A 22,878-nucleotide genomic window follows, 5' to 3' on the forward strand; every position below is an offset into this window, starting at 1 on the left:
AAGGTGGTCAGAGTATTCACGGACAACACCACTGCGATGTTTTATATCAACAGGCGGGGCGAGGTCCTCGGCTCTCTGCCAGGAAGCCCTCAGGCTCTGGGAGTTTTGTATAGCCCACGACATCTCCCTGAAGGCTTCCACCTGCCAGACGTCAACAACACACAGGCCGATTGCTTGAGCAGGGTTTTCTCCTCCCAACACGAGTGGTCGCTCCACTCTGAGGTTGCTTACCAGCTCTTCCAAGCATGGGGCACTCCCCAAGTAGACCTGTTTGTGACCCGACACAACCAGCGTTGCCACCAGTTCTGTTCCAGAGGCGGGGTGGGGAGGAACACGATCTCAGATGCCTTCCTCCTGCCATGGTCGGGTCAATTCCTCTACGCCTTTCCCCCTCATCGGCAAGGTCTTGGAGAAAGTGAAAATGGACAAGGCCTGCGTCGTCCTGATTGCACCGGCTTGGTCCTGGCAGCATTGGTACGGGACCCTCCTGAGCTTGCTGGTGGCCCCTCCGTGGCCATTGCCACTCCGCCCGGACCTACTCTCCCAGGACCAGGGCTGCCTCCTCCACCCCAATCTGGCCACCCTCCATTTGACAGTGTGGCTGCTCAATGGCTAGACGCAGAGGAGAGAAGGTGTCAGGAGTGTTCTCCTAGAAAGTAGGAAACCATCCACGAGCCTACCTGGCGAAGTGGTCCAGGTTCTCCAGGTGGGCGGGCAGGCGGGGTACTTCCCCAGGGTCTGCCCCGCTCCAACTTATCCTTGAGTACCTCCTTCACCTTAGAACTCAGGGTCTGGCACCTTCCTCCGTCAGGGTGCACCTGGCAGCTATATCAGCGTTCTATCCGCCGGTCCAGGGCTGCTCGGTTTTCTCCCATGCCATGACCGGGCGTTTCCTGAACAGGCTAGACCGGTCCTTTCTGTTTGCTAGAACTCCCGTTCCTCAGTGGGATCTAAACTTGGTGTTGTTCTGCCTCACGCGGCCCCCGTTCGAGCCCCTGGCCACATGCTCCTGCTCTCACCTTTCATGGAAGGTAGCCTTCCTCATGGCTATCACATCAGTCCAGTGGGTTTGGGAGCTCAGGGCCCTGACCTGCGACCCCCCCCCCCCCCACACACACACGGTCTTTCACAAGGACAAGGTTCAGCTCCACCCACACCCTGCATTCCTCCCTAAGGTGGTCTCCGCTTTCCACGTGAGCCAGGACATCTTCCTGCCTGTCCTCTGCACCAAACCTCGTGCCTCTAACGAGGAACGCCGCCTCCATATGCTTGATGTGCACAGGGCACTGCCTTTTTATCTGGATCGGACTAAGCCGTTCTGCAGGTCTTCGCAACTATTTGTTGCTTCAGCCGAGCGCATGAAGGGTCAACAGATCTCCACCCAGAGGCTTTCCTGGTGGATTATATCGTGCATCCACACATGCTACGACCTAGCAGGGGTTCCCTCACCACCTATCGTGAGGGTGCACTCGACGAGGGCTCAGGCCTTGTCTGCTGCCTTTGTGGCCCATGTCTCTATCCAGGACATCTGTCGAGCCGCTACCTGGTCCTCAGTTCACACGTTCACCTCGCACTATGCGATTGTCTCCCACGCCAGGGAAGACGCTGGTTTCGGTGGAGCTGTGCTTCAGCCAGGGAATCTGTGAACTCCTACCCACTTCCATCAGACATAGCTTGCAATCACCTACTGTGGAATACACGAGCAAGCACTCGAAGAAGAAAGGACAGTTACCTGTTCCGTAAATGGCGTTCTTCGAGACATGTTGCTCATGTCTATTCCACATCCATCCCTCCTTCCCCTCTGTCGGAGTTGGTCCGGCAAGAAGGACCCGAGGGTGGGGGGAGCGCAGGGCTCCCCTTATAGCACACTACAGAGGTACCATTCCAGGGGTCACAGCAGCGCTCCCCCTCCAGGTACTGCTAAGGGAAAAACTTCTGGCACCGGTGAACATGGCGAGCACGCGCAGCTACTGTGGAATAGACATGAGCAACGTATCTCAAAGAACGCCAGTTATGGAACAAGTAACTGTCCTTTACCTAGGGCACTCACCCTCACTGTACCTGGACTGCCCGTGTAGCACAACCCAATGGGCTGCCCAGTCTAGTGTCACGTCTGCTTGGTCTCTAATTTTCAAGGGGGGAAATCTTCCCCTGAGATCTTGGAGTGAAGGTTTTGGGGAGATGCATTGTACTACTCTGACAACAAATTCCTTTGGGCTCTGTAGTCGCTAAGAATCTAGTGCTTCCCAGCTGAGCTGAAGCAAGTCCACGTAGGACAGCTGATCACAGAGCTTTGGGGTTTCACATCCATTTTCTGGGCCCTACAGTGCTCAGAAGCTGTTTGCATTTCCTGACACTGACAAGTCGAATCTGAAAGTGAAATGCCATCTGTGTCTTTTGTGTACAGTCATGTTTCCTCCCTAGTGAACCTGGACTTTGGATTACCACATCATTCTCTGCCTCTTAGTTGGAGGAGTGGGGGAGCTGCTTCCCCTGAGTCTGTAGCAATGTCAGCTGGAATATAGGCAGGGGGAAGTAGTGTGTGTTATGTTACGGAACTGTATGAAGATCTGCCTGTAGCCATAGCCATAATAGATGCAGATTCTAAGAAGCTGCTCCTCAAAAACCCAACCAAGTAATCGCCTGCATCAGACAGCAAACCTCCTGGGTCAGGTTCTTTGGAAACCAGAGATTCCCTGTGTTTGTAAATTCTTGACTAAAGGAGTTTGAAAGTGATATGTCTTCTCGGGGGGCGCGGGGGAGAAAGATAAGTCAAGAGAGACAGCTAAATAGTCGAGACTGTCAAAAGTCACTAGTGATTTTGGATGGCTCAATTTTTGGGTGCCCAACTTGAAGCACTTTAAAGAGGCCTGATTTCCAGGAAGTGCTGAGCACCCACCCTCTGAAAATCAGGGCCCTTTATGGAGTGTCAAGTCATGCTCCCAAAATTATTAATCACTCTTGATAATTTTGGCCTTTGAATTTATTGGTATCCATTTGTTAAACTTTTTTTGGGGGGGGGGCGGCGCGGGGATTGTTGCAAAACAGGACTGGAGACAGGACAGCGAGGCACTGGATTATTCTACCGCACAGTACATTCAGGTTAAACATAGGGCCACTCTTTCTTTTTCCCTGTATGGAACATCTTGTTGACTTGTCCATACTAATAGATTATTTCCTACCTGAGGGAAGTGGGTGTGTTAGCTCTTAGGAGGTTTATAATTATACTGCGTTTGTATTTGGGAAAAGTCCAATGGAAACATTTAAAATGAAAGCTCATGTTTCAGAGAAGCTGCCAAATGTGGCAATGACTGGTCTGGAAACATGAACACAGCATCCGGTGTGACTTCTGTGAAGTCTAGTCTCTGTGTTCATGCCTCAAACCCCTCTGCTTGTTCAGTCTGTGGTGAATGATTCTGACTCTAGAAAGGCGGACAGGTCCAGCTTGAATAATTCTGCTGACCAACTGGCTGGAGTTTGGTTCTCTTGATAGGGAATTACTACATACTCTAAACTGTGGAGAAGCTGACCAGGCCTCTGTGAGCTTAATTGCAGTAGGCTGCTCTGCTCATATCCCCCTAAAAACATTCTCTCTCTCTCTCCTAACATAGGAGCTTTAGATGATCCAGATTGTTTCAGCATTCAGATGTTCACATTATGAGCGAAGCATACCAGGCTTTTCCTATAGCTGTTCCTTTAGAAAGCATTCCAGATATCTCTAGTATTTCTGTATGGATCTGGGCCAGATATTCTTTCCCAGATATACTATGATCTGATGGTAACCTAAGCCAGGGGGCATGGCTGCTAGGAATGGTGGAATGTTGGCCTAGCTCTTCTGGCAAAATCTCCCTTCTGGTTCTGATAAGTGCCCTGGGGGCTGTAAGTCACCAGAGTTAGGCAAGGAGGACTTTAGCTTCACACTTTCTCCGGGTCTGGTGGTCTCCTGCTCAGTGACTGTGGACAAGTGATGATATGGAATAGAATCCCTCACACCTTTCCAGCCCAGAACTTCCAAGAGACCCTTGGTGACAACAGATAACTGTTCTGGGTAAATGTGCAAGAGAACCCATAGCTGTCAAGACTAAAATAGTGTGTGCCTGGAGTTAAAGCAGGCTTGAGAGAGAGAGGATTTGCCAAAACTTTTTTTTTTTTTTTTTTTTTCAAATGTGGGATGGTCTCCCAAATGGCCCAGTGACTAAAGCATATCACTGGGGTTTAGGAGACCTGGGTTCTGTTCCCAGCTAAGTCACCTGCTATGACCTCAAGTCGCTTGCTGTACTTTTTGGTGCCTCAGTTTACCCATCTATAAAATGAGGATAATGATGCCTAGCCATCTTTTGAATCTCTGAGGTGTGTGTATGAAAAATGCAGTATTTAGTGGCCTGAATTTCAAAGGTTGTGGGTAACTGTAGTTACCTTTTGAAATGAATGGGAGTTGGGGTGCTCAATATTACTATATTTCAAGCCAATAACTGTAATATTATCCAGACTGCAGTAGTCCATTGAAATAATGTGGAACTCATTGTCTAGGGATGTGAAAGCCAAAACTATAACAGGGTTCAAAAAAGAACGAGACAAGTTCATGGAGGATAGGTCCGTCAATTGTTGTTAGCCAAGATGATCAGGGATGCAACCCCCTGCTCTGTGTGACTCTACCTTCTGGTTGCCAGAAGCGGTGAGTGGGCGATGGGATGGATCACTCAACGATTGCCTGTTCTGTTCATTTCTTCGGAAGCCCCTGGCATTGGCCACTGTCAGAAGACAGGATACTGGGTAGATGGACCTTTGGTCTGACCCAATATGGCTGCTTTTATGTTCTTAATGTCGCAAAGCAACACAGGTGCAAATGCACAGAATAATTGCCTCTGCCCACACTCCACCTATCTTTTATGTCCTGGCTTCTAGGCTGCCGGTGGCCTGTCTCTGTTCCTTCCTCTTTCCCTCCCTTTCCTTAAGCTGGGATCAAATCCTTTTCTTTGGGATCATTAGCCCTAGACGGGTGCTTGACAAAGTGTGATGGCCTTGTAGGCACTATTATTAGTTTGCCTATGTGTTCTTTTATCAGTGGCAGGCTCAGAAAGGGGGGACCACATAAACACCAATGTCACTCCATTTATTAAAATAACTGCCTCAATATTGTTGTGCTTCATTAAACCACTAGCTGCATCTGTGAGACTTAAATAAAAGTTATATGCACCTCTACATGATCTAGGGCCCTGAATAGGACTATTCTTTAATTCCACTCCCGCTATTATGGCAGCAGGTCGTATGGGACCTGTGGGATCCCAGACTCACTTCAGGGCTCTACAGAGTCCCACACAGGGCTCTACCTTGATCCTTTCTCCCTGAAAGGTCTGAGTTGCCCCGGCTGCAAAGGCTGCTGCTCTTTCCACATTCAAAAGGAGCCCTGTGAAGTGAATGTAAGGAAAATATCAGACTTGAGCCAAGATTTGAAAAAAGAGGTACCTAAAATTAGGCACATACATCCACATTTAGGCATCTAGAGGAGGAATTTTCAAAAATGCCAAAGTGACTTAGGAGCTTGTGGTCTTTACATAAATTTGAATTTTCTTGTGGGGGTGGGAAATAAGTCTGATATTTTGCTCCTGATTATTTTGGGCCATTGTAGCACCTCTTGAACATGGGACAGGGACTGCTTCTGACAGCCAAAGCAGCATGGCACTCCAGTGCCTTGGTGATGTGAGTCCTCTTGGGATGGATGGCGTTGAGTTTGCTGATGATGGCATGCATGTGTGTATATATCAGGAGTAGTCCCTGATGTTAGTTAGAAGTCCCTGGAATAAAGAACCTGTTAGCTCTACAGTGCTGTTGCTCACTCCGAATTTGGGCATATAACACTTTTGGCAATGAAGATGGCTATGCTCCCACTTACTTTTCTCCTCTCCTCCGCAATCTGTCTTGCCCTGATGGCTGAGCCTATGGTAGTGGTTATGTAAACCACTCTTCATATGTTTGAAGATTGTTTCTGGGTCCAGTGAGTAGGGCTCCAGAGAGATGGAGTCTGTTCTTGGCTTTGCCGCTGACCTTCTAGGTGACTTTGGACAAGTCACTTCCTGTGTTTCCCCCATTTATTAAATGGGGGTGATACTTCCCTTTCTCCCTAAAGCACTTTGAGTGCTAGATAAGAGCTAAGTTTCATTCTTGTTAAAGATGGTGACATCCCTGTTGCCAGGCAGCGAGCTCAGCTGTGACCCTGACTGGCAATGGAAGACCAACTTACACTTCGCGAAAAGAAAAGGAGTACTTGTGGCACCTTAGAGACTAACCAATTTATTTAAGCATAAGCTACAGCTCACTTCATCGGATGCATACTGTGGAAACTGCAGAAGACATTATATACACAGAGACCATGAAACAATACCTCCTCCCACCCCACTCTCCTGCTGGTAATAGCTTATCTAAAGTGATCACTCTCCTTACAATGTGTATGATGATCAAGTTGGGCCATTTCCAGCACAAATCCAGGTTTTCTCACCCTCCGCCCCCCCGCCCCCCCCCCCACACACAAACTCACTCTCCTGCTGGTAATAGCTCAGCCAAAGTGACCACTCTCTTGACAATGTGTATGATAATCAAGGTGGGCCATTTCCAGAATGGAAATGGCCCACCTTGATTATCATACACATTGTCAAGAGAGTGGTCACTTTGGCTGGGCTATTACCAGCAGGAGAGTGAGTTTGTGGGGGTAGGGGGCGGAGGGTGAGAAAACCTGGATTTGTGCTGGAAATGGCCCAACTTGATCATCATACATATTGTAAGGAGAGTGATCACTTTAGATAAGCTATTACCAGCAGGAGAGTGGGGTGGGAGGAGGTATTGTTTCATGGTCTCTGTGTATATAATGTCTTCTGCAGTTTCCACAGTATGCATCCGATGAAGTGAGCTGTAGCTCACGAAAGCTTATGCTCAAATAAATTGGTTAGTCTCTAAGGTGCCACAAGTACTCCTTTTCTTTTTGCGAATACAGACTAACACGGCTGTTACTCTGAAACCAACGTACACTTCATGCACTTACCCTGAGTCATCAGGAAGGGGATGTCTACACTACGAAATTAGGTCAAATTTATAGAAGTCAGTTTTTTAGAAATCGTTTTTATATAGTCGATTGTGTGTGTCCCCACACAAAATGCTTTAAGTGCATTAACTCGGCGGAGTGCTTCCACGGTACCGAGGCTAGCGTCAACTTCCGGAGTGTTGCACTGTGGGTAGCTACCCCCACAGTTCCCGCAGTGTCTGCCACCCATTGGAATTCTGGGTTGAGATCCCAATGCAAAAAACATTGTCGCAGGTGGTTCTGGGTACATGTTGTCAGGCCCTCCCTCCCTCCATGAAAGCAATGGCAGACAATCGTTTCGTGCCTTTTTTCCTGAGTTACCTGTGCAGATGCCATACCATGGCAAGCATGGAGCCCGCTCACATCACTTTGGCAATTAGGAGCACATTAAACACCATGCGCATTATCCAGCAGTATATGCAGCACCAGAACCTGGCAAAGTGAAACCGGGAGAATAGGCGACATCACCGCGGTGACGAGAGTGATGAGGACATGGACACAGACTTCTCTCAAAGCACGGGCCCTGGCAATGTGGGCATCATGGTACTAATGGGATAGGCTCATGCGGTGGAACGCCGATTCTGGGCCCGGGAAACAAGCACAGACTGGTGAGACCACATAGTGTTACAGGTCTGGGACGATTCCCAGTGGCTGCGAAACTTTTGCATGCGTAAGGGCACTTGCATGGAACTTTGTGACTTGCTTTCCCCTGCCTTGAAGCGCATGAATACCAAAATGAGAGCAGCCCTCACACTTGAGAAGCGAGTGGCAATAGCCCTGTGGAAGCTTGCAACGCAAGACCGCTACCGGTCAGTCGGGAATCAATTTGGAGTGGGCAAATCTACTGTGGGGGCTGCTGTGATGCAAGTAGACAACGCAATCAAAGATCTGCTGATATCAAGGGTAGTGACCCTGGGAAATGTGCAGGTCATAGTGGATGGCTTTGCTGCAATGAGATTCCCTAACTGTGGTGGGGCCATACACGGAACCCATATCCCTGTCTTGGCACTGGAGCACCAAGCCGGCGAGTGCATAAACCTCAAGGGGTACTTTTCAATAGTGCTGCAAGCACTGGTGGATCACAAAGGACGTTTCACCAACATCAACGTGGGATGGCCGGGAAAGGTACATGACGCTCGCATCTTCAGGAACTCTGGTCTGTTTCAAAAGCTGCAGAAAGGGACTTTATTCCCAGACCAGAAAATAACCGTTGGGGATGTTGAAATGCCTGTAGTTATCCTTGGGGACCCAGCCTACCCCTTAATGCCATGGCTCATGAAGCCATACACAGGCAGCCTGGACAGTAGTCAGGAGCTGTTCAACTACAGGCCGAGCAAGTGCAGAATGGTGGTAGAATGTGCATTTGGACGTTTAAAAGCGCGCTGGCGCAGTTTACTGACTTGGTTAGACCTCAGCAAAACCAATATTCCCACTGTTACTACTGCTTGCTGTGTGCTCCACAATATCTGTGAGAGTGAGGGGGAGACGTTTATGGCGGGGTGGGAGGTTGAGGCAAATCGCCTGGCCACTGGTTACGCGCCGCGAGACACCAGGGTGGTTAGAAGAGCACAGAAGGGTGCGGTGCGCATCAAAGAAGCTTTGAAAACCAGTTTCATGACAGGCCAGGCTACGGTGTGAAAGTTCTGTTTTTCTCCTTGATGAAACCCCCCACCCCTTGGTTCACTCTACTTCCCTGTAAGCTAACCACCCTCCTCTCCGCCCTTCGATCACCGCTTGCAGAAGCAATAAAGTCATTGTTGCTTCACATTCATGCATTCTTTATTAATTCATCACACAAATAGGGGGATAAATGCCAAGGTAGCATGGGAGGGGTGGTGGAGGAGGGAAGGACAAGGCCACACAGCACTTTAAAAGTTTAAAACTTTACAACTTTATTGAATGCCAGCCTTCTGTTGCTTGGGCAATCCTCTGGGGTGGAGTGGCTGGGTGGTCAGAGGCTCCCTCACCGCGTTCTTGGGTGTCTGGGGGAGGAGGCTATGGAACTTGGGGAGGAGGGTGGTTGGTTACACAGGGGCTGTAGCAGCAGTCTGTGCTCCAGCTGCCTTTCCTGCAGCATATTAGTTTGATCCTCCAGCAGCCTCACCATTGAATCCTGCCTCCTCTCATCACGCTGCTGCCACCTTTCAGCCCTGTCTTCAGCCCACCACTTACTCTCTTCAGCCTGCCACCTCTCCTCCCAGTCATTTTGTGCTTTCCTGCACTCTGACATTGTCTGCCTCCACACATTCGTCTGTGCTCTGTCAGTGTGGGAGGACAGCATGAGCTCAGAGAACATTTCATCGCGAGTGCATTTTTTTCACCTTCTAATCTTCACTAGCCTCTGGGAAGGAGAAGATCCCGTGATCCTTGAAACACATGCAGCTGGTGGAGGAAAAAAAAAAGGGACAGTGGTATTTAAAAAGTCACATTTTATGGAACAATGGGTCCACTCTTTCACAGTAAACCTTGCTGTTAACATTACATACATAGCACATGTGCTTTCATTACAAGGTCGCATTTTGCTTCCCCGCACCGTGTGGCTAGCCCCTCCCTGTGGCTAACATTGGGAACATTTCTGTTCAGCCACAGGCAAACAGCCCAGCAGGAACAGGCACCTTTGAATGTCCCCTTAAGAAAAGCACCCTATTTCAACCAGGTGACCATGAATGATATCACTCTCCTGAGGATAACACAGAGAGATCAAGAACAAATGTTGTTTGAACGCCAGCAAACATACATTGAAATGCTTTGTTCTACAACGATTCCCGAGTATGTGCTACTGGCCTGGAGTGGTAAAGTGTCCTACCATGGTGGATGGAATAAGGCTGCCCTCCCCAGAAACCTTTTGCAAAGGCTTTGGGAGTACATCCAGGAGAGTGGCGAATGCCAGGGCAAATTAATCATTAAACATGCTTGTTTTTAAACCATGTATACTATTTTAAAAGGTACATTCACCAGAGGTCCCTTCTCCGCCTGGTGGGTCTGGGAGGCAGCTTTGGGTGGATTTGGGGGGTACTGGCTCCAGGTCCAGGGTGAAAAACAGTTCCTGGCTGTCGGGAAAACCGGTTTCTCCGCTTGCTTGCTGTGAGCTATCTACAACCTCATCATCATCATCTTCCTCGTCCCCAAAACCTGCTTCCCTGTTGCCTCCATCTCCATTGAAGGAGTCAAACAACGTGGCTGTGGTAGTGGTGGCTGAACCCCCTAAAATGGCATGCAGCTCATCATAGAAGCGGCATGTTTGGGGCTCTGACCCGGAGCGGCCGTTTGCCTCTCTGGTTTTCTGGTAGGCTTGCCTCAGCTCCTTAAGTTTCACGCGGCACTGCTTCGGGTCCCTGTTATGGCCTCTGTCCTTCATGCCCTGGGAGATTTTGACAAATGTTTTGGCATTTCGAAAACTGGAACGTAGTTCTGATAGCACAGATTCTTTTCCCCATACAGCGATCAGATCCCGTACCTCCCGTTCGGTCCATGCTGAAGCTCTTTTGCATTTCTGGGACTCCATCATGGTCCCCTCTGCTGATGAGCTCTGCATGGTCACCTCTGCTGATGAGCTCTGCACTCACCTGCAGCTTGCCCCGCTGGCCAAACAGGAAATTGAAATTCAAAAGTTCGCAGGCCTTTTCCTGTCTACCTGGCCAGTGCATCTGAGTTGAGAGTGCTGTCCAGAGCGGTCACAATGGATAGCTCCCGGAGGCCAATACCATCTAATTACAACTACAGTACCCCAAATTTGACCCGGCAAGGCCAATTTCAGCGCTAATCCCCTTGTCGGGGGTGGAGTAAGGAAATCGATTTTTAAGAACCCTTTAAGTCGAAAAAAGGGCTTCGTCGTGTGGACGGGTCCAGGGTTAAATTGATTTAACACTGGTAAATTCGACCTCAACTCCTAGTGTAGACCAGGGCTTAGAGTTTCAGTTCTAGAGAACTTCTTCATGCCAAAGTGAAAGCAGCTGTAGAAAGATAAGCATCTTGACAGTGCACAAAAAAGCAGCAATGTTGCTGACTGATAGGTTGTTTCTATCTAGGGGATTATTTCTCTGTTTGTATGTGTTTCTGTTTCAGATGTTCCCTCTACAAACTGCTCTAAATTATCCATACCATGCATGTGTGAGTGACTACTGCTGGAAAGTATAGTTGTTTGGCTAGAAAAAGAACCTGGTATGGCTGAGACTAAAATAATTGCTGACAAGATTGAAGATCATATACGGCCAATTAATTCTCTAAAAGTGCAATCTGCAGACCTGCATAGGAGGAGTGGGTGAAATGCTGGTGAATGGATCTACAGCTCATGAGACAGATTCTGTGCTGAACATTTTAAGAGATGCAGCACAGAAGGTGTGGCCCTGGAGTAGAGTGGACGAAAGTGGCTTTGTGTATGACTTTTTAACCATCTAAATTCTGGGCTGCTGCAAAGCACCTGGGGAAATACTTTAATTGAGGGCAAGCTTCCCCAGGGCTGCCTATGGCAGCTGAGAACTTCTGTAGCTCTCAGCATTGTGCTACTTTCCTTCTGTTTTGCTGCGGCTGCAAGGGGAGCAGCATGGGGGCCACTTACGACCTTTCATTTGCAGCTCTTTCACACTATCGATGTACTATCAGAGCCCAAGACAGAACTGACCCCCATGTACCTCATAAGCACAATATACAGCAGCCACCTCCCTTATGATTTAATTGTGTCTCTACTGCACGTGTCCAGTTTCACAGCAGAGTTCATTACACAAATGAGGTTCTCTATGTGGTTAGGCAGTACAGTTGGCCACAGTTCTTATTCCTGAATTGGTGTGTGTGATGTTAGTGTGTAGATAACTGTGGTTCACCTCACCCTCTTCATTACTACTTTGCTGTGTTGCCACAAGCCACTGGATTTAGAGCCTAAACTGCTCCACACTTTTACAAAGGAAATAATCTTCCGCACTTCGAAATGCACTGGGGAGTACTTAAAAGTGCCAACACTGCATGGAGCTGCTGAAAAACAGGAGACTTGGTCCTTGCTCTGCAAAAATTGCATTCCAAACCGATGCTAACACCCTGGGAGATCCAGAGACAGCTCCTATTGGAGCTGTTTGTGTTTAATATCATGCTGACAACTGTGCACCTGCAGAATTGTATATTGTGGAAACTGCCACCTGGATTCACGCAATGGACCTTGCATCTTTCTAAAACAACAGGTTGTTGCTGGATGCATTTCTTCCTCAGTCTTATGCAGGGATCTTATTTATTTAACACACACGCTCACTGAAGTTTCTATGGCACTGAGTCAGGCCACAGAGCTGGGTAACTGCATAGGAGGTGGGGAATAAAATAATGCTGGGGATGTGGCCTTTGTGCAGCAGAAATTGATAATTGTGTTTGTGATGGAAGCTGTCCCACAGGGGTTACAAGCTAAGACCAACTGTTTGTGTGGCTTGATGGGAGTGTAATAAGGCAACTCTGGCAGCCATCTGTTGCCTGGAGGAGGTAAGTATCACTGTCTTGGATGTCTAGAGCTCCTATATCACAAGGTCCCATCACCCGAGGTTCGCTAGGTTCTTACAAGTATTGTAGCCATCAGCAAGGTTGTGTTAGATACCTTTACTATCTTGAATCTGCACCTAGTGCTTTCCAGGGGATCATGGCTAGATTTTTGAAAGGCCAGTCTGGGATCCAGTGTTGTTTGGGTGAACATAGGGCCTGATCCTTTTCCCGCAGAGGCTAACTGCAAAACTCCCATTGACTTAAACGATGCAGCATTCAGTCGTTATTGTGCAGAGACAGCCCAGCACAACATGAAGAAATTGCCAGACTTGTGCCTAAAGATTTAGGCAAGGCTGGTTTGCAAGTGATTTTTTTTCCAACTGCTGCTTTAGACAGAGGCATGTCTTTTGAAGCATGTGAGGCCTGATCTGCACCAGATTGTAGCAGTCACTCACATGTCCACATCAGCAAAAATATGTCTACCTTCTAGCCTTTTCTGGGACTTATGTGCTGATGTTACAGAGTTTATTCCCAAATGGTGCCACAGTTGTGAGCCATAATTACCTGGTAACTAGCTTTCTCTGGACAATGCTACTCAGTCTCATTTTGAAGAACTGATTGCTAAGCAGTTTGGGAACCATCTCTGTTTTCTGTTTGTACAGCAGCCAGCACAACAGGGTCCTCGTCTGTGACTGGGGCTGCTAGGCACTACAGGAAAAACAGAAGCCTAGCACTTCCCTTGTTCTACAGTTTCCTTGCACTGCCAACTGAAGATGCTTCAGACTGTGGGCTAGGAGCAGAGCTCATGCAGATCCTGGAATGTATGTCTGAAATAACAGCAATATGTTTTTGCAAGGATGCTAACTGAGGCTGAATGGTTATGCTCGATTTTTATACGCTGGGAGTCTAGCATTGGGGCTTCAAAGGGAAACGGCTCCAGCTACCAACCTGCAGTCACAGGCAGCACTAGACAAGCTGCTCTTAACCGAACTGAAACCTGGTTTATGGCTCCCAATTCTGCATTTAAATTAACGAGATGAGTTTTTAAAGGAGCCATGGAGGGGGAGGGAGTGAAGACCAGAAGGAATTAAAGTGGTTGACTTTTAAATGCCCCTCTGCCTCTCAGAAGCAATTTGTGGCCTCTAGCCATTTTAAATTCACTTGTTTAAATAAATAATTGGGAGTATCAAATTTCTCCCAGTGGAGATTTATTTTCAATAGAAAGTGAATTGAAACTTCACTGGTATTCCGCAAACTGCTTCTTAAGGGCAGGCAGGCTTGGGGAGTGGGGCCTAATGAGTTCAGGCTTCCTAAATAAAAGGAGTAATCTAATCTAATCATATAGATAGATATAAATCAACATCCAAATCAGAAAGGGAGCTTATGACCTTTTCCATACTGTTTTCTCATATTTTTCTACCACAAACTCTTTTCCATAGTGCAAGGATCAAGTACAATTAAAAGTATCTTTAAAAGTTTAAATAAATCTAAAACTAATGATCTGGGCCAAGATTTTCAAGTGTTTAGTAACTCTTTGTGGCTCTTTTTTTTTTTTTTTTTTTTTTTTTTTTTTTTAGGGGTCCAATTTGAGACTCCTTAAAGGGGCCTGATTTTTCAAAAAGTGCTGATCACCCGCCCTCTGAAAATCAGACCGCTTTAAGCTATCTCAAGTGGGGTGCCCAATAATTGAGGCACTCAATTCTAGTCACTTTTAAAAAATCTTGGCCCTAAACTCTAATAGCAATAAGCCACTTTAGCGTGCATGAGATGATTGGTCCACATCTTGGGTCATCTGAAACGTATCTGAGGCATGTCCTGATAGACTAGTAACAAACACCCCTGGAGTGGCTTATTGTTATGTTAAGTATTTTTTCTTAGGCTACCTTTACACGCCAAGCTAGGAGTGCAATTCCCAGCTTGCATACGCATACTCGTGCTAGCTCTCATCATCCGTAGTAGTGCAACCACGGTAGCATGGGCAGCGGCCGTGGCAGCACAACTGAGCCTTCTTGAGTACATATCCACAGGGTCCTGGCAAGGTTGCCCTTGGCATGACTGAGCAGTGTTGCCACTGCCCATGCTACCACGGCTACACTACTGTTTATACTCACGCTAGCTCTCATCTAGTGACCGCAGTACGTGTACGTGAGCTGGAAATTACAGCCCTGGGATATGATGAGTCATGTCCAAACAATGTCAGAGCTGCTATGCAATTATATTATTCCTGTCCCTCAGGGTGAAATTCATACAGAAGGTGAAGTTTATCTAAAACAATAATTCTTCCAACGTTTCAAATGGTTCCTTAAGGCATTTAAATAAGCTGGAGTATAAGGTGTATGTCGTGGTGGGGGAAACGTGGTGATGAGAGTTAGCTAGCTGTCGCTGGAACATATTAAGAGTATGTGTTTATACTAGTGAGACTCTTCAAATTACAAGCCTGTTTTTTGAAATACCTGGAATAAAGCAGTTATTTAGTTCTTTCCTAGCTACATTATGTAAGACACGGGAGGTAATTGTGCTGGTGAGGCCTCAGCTGGAGTACTGTGTCCAGTTCTGACTGCCACACTTTAAGAACGATGTGGCAAAATTGGAGAAAGTCCAGATGAGAGCAACAGAAATGATGATGGGTTTAGAAAAGCGGACGTCTGAAGAAAGGCTGAAAGAATTGAACATGTTTAGTTTAGAGAAGAGGAGGCTGAGAGGGGGGATATAAGTCTTCATATACCTAAATGGTTGTTATAAAGAGGATGGTGATCAATTGTCCACCAAGGGTGGGATAAGTAGTAATCAGCGTAATTTGTAGCAAGGGAGATTTAGATTAGCTATTAGGAAACCCTTTCTAACTATAAGGGTGGTTAAGCACTGGAATAGGCTTCCAAGGGAGGTTGTGGAATCCCCATCATTGGAGGGTTTTATGAATAGGTTGGACAAACACCTGTCAGGGATGGTCTAGGTTTACTTGATCTTACCCCTCCAAGGGGGGATGGACTAGATGACCTCTTGAGGTCCTTTCCAGCCCTATATTTCTATGCTTGTATAACCATGCACTAGCAAGCTTCTCAGGGAGCAGGGATCACAGCAGAGTCACAGATATTAGCCTTTATGTTTTCCTGAATGTATTATTTTTATTAATATATAAGAACACATATGAAGATAAATGTGACACTCGTGGTTTTAAAACACATCATTTGGATTACCCTTTTGCTTTTCCCCCCACAATTCAACTCCACTATGGTTTTAACTGTTTCCACTATCTTGCAGAACAGCAGATGTAGAAATTGCTTGATACCACTTGAAAGCTGAGATTCTCCCTCTGATGGAGGGTGGTTTTTATATGTGAACAGGAATCAAGTTACAGGCAACACCTGAGTAAGAGGCCAGGTTACTTCTGCAGTGAAGACAAGCCTTATGGTGAATAGGCAGTCACACAGGACTACCTTTCCATATTCTTAGCTTAATCCCCTTCTCCCCCCCCCCCACCCCCACCCAAAACAACCATATCATGATGGTACAGTGTACATTAAAGTTGAGAGAATGTTTAGGGACATTAATTATAGCATGGCACTGTTATAGCATGGCACTGTTAACTTTAGCCTTTTAGTAGTGGGGTGGGCCATCATTCCTTCACTTAAAAAAAGATGTGTTCTTATCTCAAGTTAGCTAACATGAAGTAAAATCCTCATGAAAATTATGCAATTTGTAATTTCCACATGAATTAGTGAGTCAAGTTAAAGACTATGGGGGAGCCCAGGGTTTACCTCTACCTGCTAGCTTGTGTTAAAACTACAAACTGCCTTGTCTTCATTAGGATTTTACCTCATATTAACAACATGCTTTTTTGTACTGAAGACAAGGCCTAAGAAAAGGGTGATCAAACAACCCGTTCCAGGGTCTCGAAAATAGAATTAGGGTGTCCCTAGAATAGCTCACTTCTCACCCTGTCCCGGGTTTAGCCAGGGTTCCCTCAAAACAGCCCACTTATTAACCAACCTGTTTTCCTAAGGTCTGGGTCTCCAGGGTGGCTAAGGAAATACCTGAGGGACATGGATACAACCTTCTGATAAATGATTGGCACAAAACAGTGTTCTTTCCAAAACCCGGCATCTTTTTACTGGTGCAAGTCAAAGAGCACCCCAAACCGTATTGCCTTGCGGTTTTGAAATGTTCCCAAGTGGCTGCACCCTGTTTCCAATGGCCAGTCTGCTGCAGGTTGCTGACAGCAATTGATAACAGTTCTTTAGTCTTACATATAAACGTTTTCTCCACAGTCAACACACATACATACATCTTTATTCACACACACACACACACTCTCTCTCTCTCTCTCTCTCTCTGTGCTATCCTATACCATGACTCTAACTTTGAGTGACAAGCTTATTTTGTCTGCTGACTTTGCTCTATTGACAGGATTCCCTCTGGTGGTGGTGCTGCTGCTTCTTTCTCTGCTTCGTCGTCTCCTCCCTCCTCGTGTCAGCTGTCTACTGAGACATAGTGACTTTTATACTGTCCTGTCAGAACTTTTTAGACACTTCTGTTAATATCTTCCTGTCAGATCTTTCTTGGGTGCATGCCAACTGCCAATCATTCCAAACTGTCAGTTCTGTTTTTAGCCTGCAATTGTTGTTTACCTCATAGTTATGATCTGCTGACCTTTCCCCTACTTTGGTTTTCCCACCAATTTTATTTTTAGACTGTGTGACCTGCAGCTTTCACTTAATCATGGAGTGACCCTTATTTAAAATGGAAGCCAGAGGTACAAAATGGAGTCTGGGGTGTTTTCTCTGGTTTCAGGAGGAGAATAGAAAGGAGGTCCTTTTGCCTCCTCCATGACACAGCTGGTCTGGCACATTTACATCACATATGTTGTGGGTCACTGACTGAGACAGAGTGTTGAACTAGATGGACCAACGATCTGATGCAGAGTCACAAATTTTATCCGAGACCTAACTGGTTAATGTGTGGCTGTTAGGTGGAACCAAGTAAATTCTGAGAAATCATGGATAAAAGAACTGCTGCCCAAGTATTTGTATGTGGGGTTGGTTGAAATCACAAACCTGTAAAAACCCTCCAAAAAGCTGGGAAATACCTTTTCTTTCCTGAACAATTTGTGTCTCCTTGTGGTTTGCTTCTGAGTTTGTAAGTTTCTGCTTTTGTTCACTTCCTCTTTTCCACCTCCACTCTGAGTCATTTTAATGCAGAGTTTTGTTCACTACCTTAAACTGCTCCAACAGGGGCCAGGACAGATGTGAGTGTGTGTTATGGAGTGGCGCAAAGTTTAAAGCTAGTGCCGGTCAGTGATGACTGGAAGATCATATCAGAAGTGTCCTGGTGCCGCCAGTCCATTCTGGGTGAACTGGTGTCCACATTGCAAAACAAATGCAAACAAACACCACCACCACAGCTGGCACACTCAGCACAGAGACCAAGAGTTAGTGGAGTTGGAGACAAAACTCCTCTGTCCCCTTACAGCTGGGCCCATCCAGGTCAGGTTTGGTGTACATCGGCTGAGATGTGGGGCCAGCTTGCAACACTGAAGCCCACACAGTATCTGCTCTTTGGACAGAGAGCAGTTCAGAGCTCTGCGTTTGGCACTATTCACCTGCACTAAACTCCTTCAGAAAACTAAGTAGAAGTCCCCCTGTTCCTGCAGAGGGAGCTCCAGGCGTTTGTGATGCTGCCTTTCTAAATTCTCAAGAATTGTAACATTCAAAAACCAATAGGCGAATACTTCAGTCTCCCTGGTTGCTCAATAACAGATTTAAAAGTGGCAGTTCTTAAACAAAAAAACTTCAAAAACAGACTCCAATGAGAAACTGCAGAACTGGAATTAATTTGCAAACTGGACACCATCAAATTTGGCCTGAATAAAGACTGGGAGTGGATGGGTCACTACAAAAAGTCATTTTCCGTCTGCTGATACTCACACCTTCTTGTCAACTGTTGGAAATGGGACACCTTGATTGCATTGGCCTCATTATCACTACAAAAGTAATTTTTCCCTCCCTTGGTATTCACCCCTTGTCAACTGTTGAGAATAGGCCACTTCCACCTTAATTGAACTGGCTCGTTAGCACTGACCCCCGCACTTGGTAAGGCAACTCCCATCTTTTCATGTGCTATAATACATATTATGCTTACAGTTTTTTTTCACTCCATGCATCTCATTAAGTGGGTTTTAGCCCACGAAAGCTTATGCCCAAATAAATTTGTTAGTCTCTAAGGTGCCACAAGGAGTCCTTGTTTTTTTCTGAAAACGGTTTGTTTGTGACTGATTGCTCATGTTTCCCGTCTAGGTTTTCCTGGAGTTGTATCAGTGGCATGGCTGTGCTAAGGAGCTTTTATTAAACGTGATCGGAGGCCTTTGGCAGGATACAAACAGCTTGACTCTCGACAACACCAGGTACTTGAACTGGGTTATTTCCTGTACACCTAGGGGTAGGCTGTGTGTTAGGTGCTCCCCAGGGGTAGTGCAAGGTTGGCTGGCTCAGGCTGGTTCACTTATAAATGAACAGGAGTGTCCCACAGTTAAAGGCAGGAAGCCCCTCAAAATACCCTTACCACGAACCAAATGACCTGGTAGTCAGGGCATCTTGGATCCTTCAGTAGCCAGGCCAGAGGTCCACCTGGAGCTAAACTTGCTCTCTGTTCCAACAGCTGGCCCAAGCTAAGGCAGAACGCCCTGACTCTAAAAGCCCCTGTTCCTTCCTAGGTCACTTGCTGTCGTGGTGATTGTCAGCCCCCAGGTCTCTCCCTTATCATGCCTATTCATAATGCTACCGGTGAGGGGAGGCATTGTGTCCTCCTATCCCACCCTTCTTCACTCCTAAAAAGGGGCCTACTTGCTCATCTGGTCCCGTGTTCACAGCCTTCCCTATGACTGCCAAATCACCAAGCATGCCTTCCTGGGGAAGGCCCAGGATCCTCAAAGCAGGGCTGGATTAGTAAGGGCTTGTCAAAGAGAATCTCTGGACAAAGTGGCTTGCAGGCTTGTTGGCATCTTCCTTTTGTTCCCTTGCAGGGAAAGGACTTGTGGGTTGAAAGCTAAGGTTAACACAGCTGCACTGTCCCAGCAGCCAGAATGGATCAGGTCAGTTCCAAAAGGTTTTATGTTTCAAAATGCTTTCAGTTTAAATTTTCAGAAGTGACTGGTGATCTTGTGTGCCCAGCTTAAGACGTGTGATTTCCCTCTGCCCCGACCCTCTGAAAATCAGGCCTCTTTTGAGTTATCTAGTGATTTTTGGGTGCTCAACTTTAGTCACTTTTTCAAATACAGGCCAAAAAAAGTGTATTATTTAACATTTAATAATTTGGGGGATGCTCAGTCTGAACTCGTTTTGTTCCTAGTCCCTGTGCAAGTTTGGGTATGCAGGCACCATGTTTCTGTACAGCTTGGACTTTCTGCCAACATGCTGCTATCCATACAGGCAGCTCATTCCCCAGTCTGTGTGGATGAGTGTGCCTGCATATCTGTCTGCAAGCTGTCTGCTCTCTTTCTGATGCTAGCTGAACATGATCATTATTGACCTTGTCTGGGTCCCAGTCAAACAGTGAGATGAAAGATGATGCTCTTAACTTTTGAAGAGTCTGTATTTTTTTGGTGTGAGAACGCCCCCCTGGTTAATATCTCACATTGCTTATTTTTAAATAGTAAATGGGCATCCGTTGCTTATATTTATAACAGGAAATAGAATAATCAGTTCCCAAATTCAAGGTAACAGGCTTATGGTCTGAATTTGTGTAAGTACATGTTTTTAAATGGTAGTTTTAAACTCCAGCTTGAAATACATGGAGAATCTTAAAGTAATCCTTCCATCAATGGATTAGTAAAAACAAAAATCATGCAGCACTTTCTGTAGGTCCTACACATAAACAAAGCCATGACAATCAGAATGCAGTCATGCAACTATACAATCTCTTCGGTTAACATTATTTCAGGCTCCTGGAGGAGGTCCACAACAGAGAGAGAGTAGTGGAAAACAGTGCTCTCAGGCAGGAGTGTCTTGTTGGCTGTCAGATTCATGATGACTTATTGGTGCATATTTTTAGGGTCTGCGTGGCGATGTACAGGTGGAGCGCATCCTCGTGTATTCCTTTCTGCAGAACTGTCACAACTGTGATTTCAGAGAAGAGCTGGATTCTCTGAGAAGCCAGGTGATGGTTTCCCCACCAAAAAACTTTCTCGCTGATGAGTTTGATGATGGGGAGCTTCAGACAGATGGGAATCGGAGTGGCCGGTTTTCGAATGGCGAGCCAGGTAACTGCTCTCCTCTTCCCCTTATCCCACTGTTCTGAAGCTGATCTCTTCTGTAGCAGAATGGTACAGGGAGTATTTTCTCTGCGGAGTATTGCTGTGCTGTAGCTCTGGATGTTAACGTATTGGGCTTTCTCAGGTCACATGGTATAGCTGATGCTTAGCACCTTATCTTACCTGTCTAGGTATTTCTGGAGCACTCTTCTCCATAGTACCTAGATGCCTTTTCTCCCACGCACTTGCAGTTTGCCATAATGGAGCCCCAAACCCCAGTCTACTTTGTTAGGCCTTGAGTTTTAAAAAGTGGTTGGGTACTTGGCACCTGTTAGCTAGTTTAGAACTGGGACTTCAGGAACAACTCATCTCTCTGCTATTTGGGCTGAAATTAACCACATTTTGCTTTGCCTGTGTGAAGAGGAAACAGTATCCAAAGATGGCTCATGACATAGGAATAGTACTGACTGTTGTCTACAGGGTAGTGCCCCCAGGGGCATTGCTATACCACCTTGGGCTGTGATCTCATCCAGTCTCATAGGCTAAGCCGGGCTGGGCCTGCTTATCTCTTGGATGGGTGATCGCTCAGATAAATCTGGTGTTTATAGTAGGTGGCACTCTGCCCTCCAAATCGGTATTGAACTAATGGCCCCAGCATGGTGTCAGAGGTGGCTCTGCTCATAGAGATGTTGTAGTCTAGATGAGATGTAAGAGGTCCTGACCATGGTTGTGAAAGATCACGTGAAAAGAAAAGAGAGACTCTTTTCCTCCAGGATGAGGGTGTTACTACAGTGAGCTGGCCAAATTTCATTTCAGTAGCTATATTTTAAATTCCCCCTGCAGTATCATTTGGGTGAGATACTATTTCTCCTGAGCTGTTACGTAGTGCTGCTGGACATTCAGCTCTCTATTCAGGGCTATTGTGTTCCACCTCAGAGGTGGCTGCATGCCAGTGATGAATGGCATGATCCCTGGGGCATGTAGTAGTTTCTAACGCTTTGTGGGGAGAGGTGCTGTGCGCAGATGACCGCGAGAGCGCCTTTGGGGTACTTGAGCCTGTTGTACACCTGCACTGGGCCTAGATTTGGTCATGTCTGTATGTGAACAAAATCCTGTTTAAAACCATCTCTTTGTTTTTCTGGAATAAGATTCTGTGGTTGATGAGGACATTTTCCGGCTCATTGGAGCTCAGCTTGCTGAGATTGGGGACCAAGTGGCGAGGGAGATCCAACCGAGAGTAGTAAATGATCTAGTGCAGCAATTTGTGAATGAGAATCTGTCCAAAGAGGTAAGTGAGGAATTCAGCTGATTAGCAATAACTAAAGAAGGATGAAAATGTAACAGATATCTCTGGATGTGATCAGCAAGAACGGAGAGTTGCCTGGATTGTTGTTTTAGGTAGTTTGTTGCTTTCGGTATGACCAGTTCAAGAATCCATCCTTTGCATGCACCTTCCATGTAAAGATTCCAGAAAATATTACAGCAGCTTCACAACACCTTGAGAGGTAGGTCCAGGAGTGTTGACATCCCCATCTTGCAGTGGGGAAGCTAAGGCACAAAGGGCCTGACTTTCAGATGTGCTTAGCGCTCTGTGGCCATTGAAGTCAGTGGGAGTTGCAAGGACTCAGCATCTCCTGAAAATCAGGCCCCAAGTGCACTGCAAAAAATCCCACAGCAGCGAGTCTCAGAGTCTGTGTCAACTGTCTGGGGCTCACGCTATAGGGCTAAAAATAGCAGCGTAGACATTCCCGCTTGGGCTGGAGTCCAGGCTCTGAGAGCCACACCCATCATCAGGTTTCAGAGCTTGGGCTCCAGCCTGAGTAGGAACATCTCCACTCCACTGCCATTTTAGCCTGAAGATCAGGGCTCTGAGACTCGCTGCTGTGTGTTTGTGGGGTTTTTTTGGTTTAGTTTGTCTTTTGTGGTGTAGATGTGCCCTAAGTGACTTAGCTAACACTGAACCTTGTGCATTTGTTAAGACTGTAAAACCCTCAGCTGTTTCATGTACACAGCTCAGCACACTGGTGCTTACGTAATACTATCAGTTGCAGAAACTCAGCAACCCTGAGATACTACAGTGTTGGGAGTTGCAGAAAACCTT

At 46.6% G+C, this 22,878-nt stretch overlaps 1 protein-coding gene across 4 annotated transcripts in view; it reads left to right on the forward strand.

The window, feature by feature from the left end:
* Positions 1-22,878, forward strand: part of BID (BH3 interacting domain death agonist) — a 185,137-nt gene that overhangs the window by 9,884 nt on the left and 152,375 nt on the right. For 3 of the 4 annotated variants that reach the window (XM_074938744.1, XM_074938725.1, XM_074938729.1), the window contains exons 2-5: positions 18,826-18,932; positions 19,551-19,619; positions 20,579-20,786; positions 21,926-22,065. In XM_074938744.1, coding sequence (XP_074794845.1) covers positions 19,611-19,619; positions 20,579-20,786; positions 21,926-22,065 — 357 coding nt within the window. In that variant the 5' untranslated portion in view covers positions 18,826-18,932; positions 19,551-19,610. Of the gene's footprint in view, positions 1-13,233; positions 13,354-18,825; positions 18,933-19,550; positions 19,620-20,578; positions 20,787-21,925; positions 22,066-22,878 lie in introns of those variants that run through there. The other variant, XM_074938735.1, reaches the window with a different exon arrangement.

Source organism: Natator depressus, chromosome 1 (genome assembly GCF_965152275.1).
Source record: "Natator depressus isolate rNatDep1 chromosome 1, rNatDep2.hap1, whole genome shotgun sequence".
Classification (NCBI taxonomy): Eukaryota; Metazoa; Chordata; order Testudines; family Cheloniidae; genus Natator; species Natator depressus.